At 35.1% G+C, this 8506-nt stretch overlaps 1 protein-coding gene across 1 annotated transcript; it reads left to right on the top strand.

The window, feature by feature from the left end:
- On the top strand, positions 1512–1877 carry LOC107610941. Its single transcript, XM_016312917.1, has one exon. The coding sequence runs from the start codon at positions 1512–1514 to the stop codon at positions 1875–1877; it is 366 nt and encodes a 121-aa protein (XP_016168403.1).

Here is an 8506-nt window from a genome sequence, read left to right as displayed (position 1 = left end):
AATATACTGTTGTTGTGGGTGATATAACACCAAAGAGTATTTAGGCAAAACTTTTAAAGTATTTTTAGTATAAATACGATTCTAACACCTAATTATTACATGCATTTTATAAATAAAAAAAATTGTGAAGAAAATTATATTTAAGTCTATTTTAATTTGGATAAACTCTATGAACTTTTTTTTTTGTAAGTTTATATAATTGTAAGTTATTAGGTAGCGTTTGTTTGCGAGACAGAGATCAAGATACAGAGACAGAGAGACAGAAACAAAGAGACATATACAAAAATAAGTATTAGTATTGTGTTTGGTGTGGAAGTGTACAAGATTGATTTATGTCTCAGTATCCTATTTGGTTTGAAATAAAAAGTGGAGATTAAATATTTAAAATTACTAAAATCCCCTTAATTTTAATTAACAACCCTAATCCCCAAATACAATTTCATTTTCATCAGCATGTAACCCTAACCCCTTTTTTCCTCCCCTCTACCCTTTCTGCTCTCTTCTTTCGTGAACGAATCCCAGAGCCTGACCCGTCGCCGGTAGCACCTCCAAGGGTCTGAACGACGACGGCGCCTCTCCAGTTCTCCTTGGTTCATCTTCGTGGCCCCAGTTGCCACCCTCGGTTTGTGACGCTGCTGCCGTATTCGCGCCCGTGGGTTTGCGTCGCCACTGTCTTGGAGTTGTGCGTCTGGTCTCTGCTGTTTTTTTGTCAACGGAGCTGGTATGTTCTTTCAATTTAACTTATTTGCTTGTTAATTTTGTGAAGTTCAAGAGGGATTTTTTATTCCCCCATTTTCTGATTTGTGAAACCCTCACCTTCTTATTTGTCCTCATGTTGATGAGAATGTTTAAATCCCTCGTTGGATGATTTGAGATTCGCCCTGATTTGGTTAAAATTGCTGATTTGTGCTTCTTCAAATGTTGAAGATTTCTGAAGTTGTTATATCCGAGTTCTTATTTGCCCTCATTTACAGATTTATGAATTCTATGTCATCTTTTTTAAAGATTTGGAAATGTGTGATTGCTGAGTGCTGATTCCATTATTTGCGTATCATATAATTTTTTTTAGCTTACTTGTGCTTGTTAATTGCTTATTTGTGAATCTGTGATTGTTATTTTCTTAAATTTATTTATGATGATTACTATATAGAAAAACAAAGAAGATAATTTGAGAACTGTTTATCATAATTATGTTCCTGTTGTCACTCTTTTTTGTTATCGAAATTAGTACTCACTGGTGTAGTATATTGATTTGGAAATGTATTTTTATGATTGTCTAACATACTAGGAGTGTGAAAATTTATTGAAAAAGCTAGAGGCACCAACATTTGATTTTAAATACGACAAAGAATATCTTCCTTGGAGATATATTGAATTGGAAAATTTGTTTTGCTTAGATTCATTAAATAATTTTATTTCGACCAGTTGATTCATTCTTGTGTTGTGTTACTATTTGTTGTTAACCTGGTAAATGATTTTTGCTTACTGTTAAATGTATAGCCTGGTTAACAATGGCTTCCACAAGTAGAAGATCTACAAGTGGTTCGTACTGCAGCGGCAACGTAACGGGAGAACGTTTTTGTGAGTGTGGTTTAAGAGCACCGTTACAAGTCTCAAATAGCATGGCCAACTCGGGTAGAAAGTATTACGCGTGTCCTGCAAGGCGATGTGGATGGTTTAGATGGGCAGGTCTAAGTATCCAATATTCTGACATTGGAGATGATCGCTCTTGTCAATTGAATTCTAATTTGAAGACGTGCGAACGAGTGAAAAATCTTCATACTGATGTTGTGTATCTGAAATTGTTAGCGTTCCTTCAACTTCTTGTTTCTATAGTCTGTGTTGTCTTGGTCATTTTATTGTTGTGTAAGTTGTAGTTTGACCTTTGAACTCAAATAGTTTGAGAACATATTTCAATATTTTTTGTTGTTAATTATAAAATGAGTACAGGTTCAACATCTCTTCTTCTCATTTTCACTGTAGTCCTTTTTACTTCACTGCTGCTCTCACTTATATTCTTTTCATATAACAAATAAAAAAAATATGGTGGTACTATGAAAATTCTCTTCCAAAAAGATTGCTAGCTTTCCGTGAATATTTGATTGATACAAACCAATCTAAGGACAGCATATATGAGATTATATGAATTGAGCCATGAAACATTTTATGCCTATTTTCGCTTTTGATTTTAATACTATTTTTCAATATTGATAGAGTTGAATAAGTTTGAATTCAGGGAAAAAATGGTGTTAAGCAATTGCCTTTTCAACATTTCAGGAAATTTGATCAAATCCATTTTAATTTTGTAACTGATTCTTACTTCTTTAGTCACAAAAAAGGGAGAAAAAAGAGGTACTAGTTGGTCTCTAGGCCTTCTTTGTAGAATAAGTTTGATTTTCACTACTTCATCAACATATTTAATAAAACCAGTATACACAGTATCATCTGAGAACCACAAATTATAAGAATGGAACAGTTGATGACCAAAAGCTAAGATAATTGTCATTAACATGATCGTGACCATAAATATTGTACTTAGCAAACAATTCCTGCTCAAGCGACCAAAATAAAGGCCATACCACAATACCAATAAGACTGTACGAAGAACCTACACCTATTCTGAACAGAGCAAAATAAAGGCGTTACCAAAATATCTATCCAAATGCATACCAACTATAAGTTTGTACGTTATACCATCTTAAACATAACCATCTCACAAAATCATAAAACCCTATAGTGAAAAACTTAATACCCTAAGCCAAACTTAATACCCTTAACCAACAGTCAACTTCATATAATGGAACGCACAAGGCCAATCATCTGTGAATCTGACAAGCCCCAGAAGTGTGCATACACATTAGGACTCTCAGTAAACTTCAAAATCGCCCTCACCACCTCGTCATCACTGAACCCAAGCTGTGTGAGCTTCTCGCCAACCTTCCACCTCTCGTTCACACCAACAATGGCATCAGCTATCAGTTGGGCATTCTTCCTTTGGTCAGCCAAAGATTGCTGAATATGGTCGGCCATCCTCTCCAGTACGTCAAGTTATTTTCTCTTCCTCCCATATCCCTTAGACTCAATATAAACCGTATAGTTCTATACAAACTATAATATGGTATATTAAAAAGTAGGAATCACACTGACCTTCAACCATGCATCAAGGACATCTATGTTGTCAATCTCGACACATTGTTTCTCATGGTTCCAGCCGAATCCACTGCATCCAAGCATGTCAGCGGCGTACTGATACTTTTCCTTCAACCGCTTGTGCTTATTCTTGCAGTGCTTCGCGGTCAGCGTACAACCGGGGAAGGCCTCCAGCATCTTCAGAGCCAGTTTCTCGAATGTTCCGGGTTTAAACTGCCCACAGTCATCCCTTTGACCGTCTACCACAAACTCCTTCATGAAGCCAACAAAAGCTTTAGTCTCTTCATCACTCCACATGCGCTTGTTCTCCATTTTTACCTACTAAAATTAAGATAATCAAAACTATGCATAATATAATTTTGTAGACATAAATTATCTAAATTACAATTAATTAACATAAACTAACAAAAAAATAAAACAGCGAACAATAACACAAATAGGTAGTTGCCATTACAAATGAAGATGTACTATTACAATGTTTCCCGTCTCAACAAGTCATACAAATTAAAATGCAGCCATTACAACAATACTCAATCGATTACGGTGTCCATTACACTACTCTTACAACACTACTCTATATGACTTGTACGCCACTCTTCATATATCTCAGTTGCTATATTGTCACGCCAGTGAGTCCACTCGTTCGTGTTTTCAACCACATCAATCATTCCATCCTGTGCTTCATCTTCATCGAGCATAAATTCATCCAATATGCTACCTTCCTCCTCCAGATCCATATCCATACTCTTTCAAATGAAATTTTGCAGCAAACAACAGGCAATAATTATCTGAGATTGTGTCTTTAGAGGGTAAAGGCTAGGACTTCTTAAGATGGACAATCTCTTCTTCAGTAAACCAAAGCATCGCTCAATGATATTCCTTGCGGAAGAATGAACCCTATTAAAATATTCTTCGTAATTGTGCGGTGCACGTGCTCCCTGGGCCCACTCTCTTACATGATATCGAGTGCCTCTATACGGTGCGAGAAACTCTGGACCATTTATGTAACCAGCATCAACTAAATAGTAATTACCTATAGACAAGTAATGTAAACAAGGTAAGATGTTGGCTATCGTGAACTCAAGCTAATTGTATAGGCTTAACTCCAAAGATGGCATCATTACCGTGGGGTATCTTAAGACTATTACGATGAGTTATTGCATCTTGAAGTACCCGTGAATCAGATGCCGATCCCTCCCATCCACTAAGTACATAGACAAAACCCATCTCCCGGTTACACATTCCTAAGACATTGGTGATAATTTTATCCTTTCTTGTTCGGTATCTTACCTTCTCAGACTCGGGGACTGTCACCTCTATATAAGTGCCATCTAATGCTCCCAAGCAACCCTATCATCCATAGAAAGTTATGATACTCAGATATAGAATCCTTTAGGAAAATATGAATCATACACAACATCGAATAAGCTCTACCTTAAACCTTCTCCATGTGGGGTCAAGACAATCCTCTTCAACTGGTGTAGCCTTAGCAAACAAAATGCTTTGAATCCGTATTACAGCCTTCAAAACTTTATTAAAATACTTACTAACTGTCTCGCCGGACCTACAAAATCTAACCTGCAGACTATGATTTTTTTGTGATGCGCTAAGATAATTAAGAAAGTCGCAACCTGCTCCGACAGGCTTACATGACCATCCTCTGTAAGTCCTCCTTGAACTTGGAGCAACTCACACAAATTAGCAAAGGTATTTGTGTTCAATCTCAACTCCCAGATACAATTCCTATCACCTTCACCAACAACACGCTTTAAAGCCCCACGTCTAATTCTACTATTCATTCTTCCGCCTAATGACAGTTGGCCACTAGTTCTATCCCTAAAGTAAACAAATAGCGTAAGCACAAAGAACAACATCAAATCTTCATGGTTGGGTATCATCTCTTCATAAAAAGACAAGCATCGCTTAATAATTTCCGACCACTCCGTTTCTTCCTAACATAGTCATTACATTAAAAAATACATAAATATTCAAAGAAATCTAACACTACTTGATGCAAAAATCTGCTATATCTTCTTAGAACCAAAAACAAGATCAAGAAACTGGAACCAAAAGACAGTTAACACTATCTAGGTCTAATCATATATATTGAAGTTTCTCAAACTTAAGAATCTGATGCTCTTCTTTAGAACCTTAATTAAGAAACCTAGTTGATTTAATTGGAAACTTAAAATGAATTAATTAATTAAGCATCCACAATTACCATATCATATGTGAGTTCCTGCTACAAGGTTGGCTGAATATTAAAAGAGGCAAATTAAAGTAAGGGCACCACTCATATATAAATTATTAAGATTGGAGTGTCTAATGGAAGCATTATACATACAGGGATTCAAATTTTTGTCATACGTGACCATAAATTTATGTCATAATAGAGTATATATATAAAGAGAGTATGATATAATAATTAATAAACCAAATTAATCCTGTACTTAACAAAACTGCATATATGAAGTTTGGAAATATAGAAAAACATAAAATTTATATATATATATATATACCAACCTTAAAAAAAAAATTCTCGTTACCTGTTTGTACTGAAGTTTACTTCTCAATTTTAAGTTTGTTTCAAGCAAATCAAAGTCTTCCAAAAGCTGGAGTGCCACTACTCTTTAAACTACAACTAAGCTAACAAATTCCTCATCAATACGATTTCAGAAATCATAGTGAGTGCGCTGGTTATAGCCACAACAATCATACATTTCACAAAATAATTTACATATTTTCACATCAAACAGACGTAAATTAGGCAAACAGAGCATTGACGAACATGATTTTTGCCAGTAAAGAAGTTCATAAAAACAGTCGCGTTGTAGATATAGTCTCTAAACCGACAAAAATCCCTTCGTACAAACGTTTTGGTTGTCACAAGTAACAAACCCCTTTAAAATTGATAACCGAGTATTTAAACCTCGGGTCATCTTCTCAAAGAATTGCAGGGAAGTATGTTCTTATTATTGCTTATGGAGATTGTAACTTTGGGGTTTTGAGAATAGGGAGCAAGTAATTTAAATTGCAATTAAAATAAATAAATAACTGTAAAATAAACTTTTGGCAAGGTATGAGAAATTGGAAGTCCTAGCCCAGTTATCCTTATCAACAATAATGAAAATTGGCTCTTGATTCCACTTAGTTAACCTTTACTAGAGTAAGGGAAGGTCAAGTGACTAATTAGTTTGATCTTCAAATCCTAGTTAATCCCTAAGGAAAGATTGGGATTATCGAAGTTCAGTTCAATTAGCAAAGATAACAATTATCACTTATGTTGAGTTAAGATAATTCCTGAGTTACTAATTTCTTAACCAAAGCCAAGAATGTAGAAAGCTAAATTAAAATCATAAATATCTGGAATACCTCAAATAAAATATATTCAAAGCAGTAAAATCTAACATGGAAAAGTTCATTAGCCAATTGGACAACATAAATCAAATACAAATAAAAGCATTAGAGTCAATAAAAATAGAAGCGAAAGTAAATAGAAAGGGACATTGAACCTGGGATCGAGAGTCACTCCTAAAACTAAGAGAAGTCCTAAATCCTAATCCTAAGAGAGAGAGAGAGGAGAGAACCTCTCTCTCTAAAACTACATCTAAAACATGAAAAGTGAATTATGAGAGCCTCCCTCATGAATGGATGTATTCCCCCATTTTATAGCCTCTAATATGTGTTTTCTGGGCCGAGAACTGGGTCGAAAACAGCCCAGAAATCGCTGGAGAAGAATTCAAACACGCTGATTTTCGTCACTGCGACGCGGCCGCATGGAGCACGCAATCGCGTCGCCTAGCGTCAGGGCAACTATGACATATTATATATCAAATCGAAGCCCCGGACGTTAGCTTTCCAACACAACTAGAACCACATCATTTGGACCTCTGTAGCTAAAGTTATAGCCGTTTGAGTGCGAAGAGGTCAGGCTGGACAGCTTAGCAATTTCTCCAACTTCTTGTATTCCTTCCATTTTTGCATGCTTCCTCTCCATCCTCCAAGTCATTCCTGCCCTATAATATCTGAAAACACTTAACACACATATCAAGGCATCTAATGGTAATAAGAGAGGATTAATAATAAGCAAATATAAGATCAAAGAAGCATGTTTTCATCAAAACACATAATTAGGAAGGAAATATAAAACCATGCAAATAGTATGAATAAGTGGGTAAAGAGTTAATAAAAACCACTCAATTGAGTACAAGATAAACCATAAAATAGTGGTTTATCAAGCATCCCAGATTTCAGAATCAAAAGATGCATAAGAATGAAAACCAAAATAACCAAGCATGACCAAAACCAATTCATAAGAAACACATCACAAACAAAATTAAAGAAACAAGGCATGAGAACATATACACATCTATACATCAGAACAAAGAACCAAATCAAATTGAAAAGAGAAAAATCCAAATTCTTTCTATGCATCTAGTTGAACAACGAATGAAATCTACAGAACATAACTCGCGACATAAAAAATCGAGCCAAATCAATAATGAAATTTCACCACAACTAACTTAGGTTACACAAACTGTGACGACAACAACGAAGTCTGATGAACTCGACAGCAACAGGGGAGACTCTCTCAACTGGGTTCGTCGGACGTTATCCTGTGAAGGAGCAAATGAAGACATGAGAACTTGTGGCCTAGGAAGAGGAACTTCAACTATGACTCACTTATCTTGTGGTGGTTACGATGGCGGCGACGACGGGGTTGTGCTGACACTGGCAACGCAGAGGTTGGAACCCACACTTTGAAGCATGAATGAGAAGATGGAGTGAGGGGCTGCTCACACTGAAGCCCTAATCTGATTTGAAGAAATGGTAAAGTTGGCATTAGTTAATTACAATAGGGGTATTTTAGGTACAAAAATATTATTAAAGTTTCTATTTCTGTCTTTAAAAATCTCAGTCTCCAGTGTCCCTACTTTTTGGAGGTACTGAAATACTGAAATTTTTGAGACAGAGATACAAATTTAAGTACCAGTCTCTACCTCAACAAACATAATACTGAGTTCTTGTCCCCAAGTCTCATTTCTAGTCTCTACAAACAAATGCTACCTTAGAGTTATATTTCATAACTCATGCAAAAACACCTCAATTTAGAATATATGCATAAAATAACTTTTCTTTTAATTTTTTAGATATTTGTACTATGTAATAAAATATTAGCCTAAGTTTATCTGTATTATTTAAATTTTTCATTACTAAACCATCATGATAAATTTGAATCATTTAAAATTAAAAAAAAATGTAAAACAATAAATTAATAAAGTAACCTTCTTTAAATGAATTATTTATACTTTATACTTTATGGTATTATGTTTTATCTTTTAAGGAATTTTTTTGA

Source organism: Arachis ipaensis, chromosome B08 (genome assembly GCF_000816755.2).
Source record: "Arachis ipaensis cultivar K30076 chromosome B08, Araip1.1, whole genome shotgun sequence".
In the NCBI taxonomy this organism is placed as follows: Eukaryota; Viridiplantae; Streptophyta; class Magnoliopsida; order Fabales; family Fabaceae; genus Arachis; species Arachis ipaensis.
Note: the sequence above shows the minus strand (reverse complement) of the source record. Positions and strands in the feature narration are given on the sequence as shown.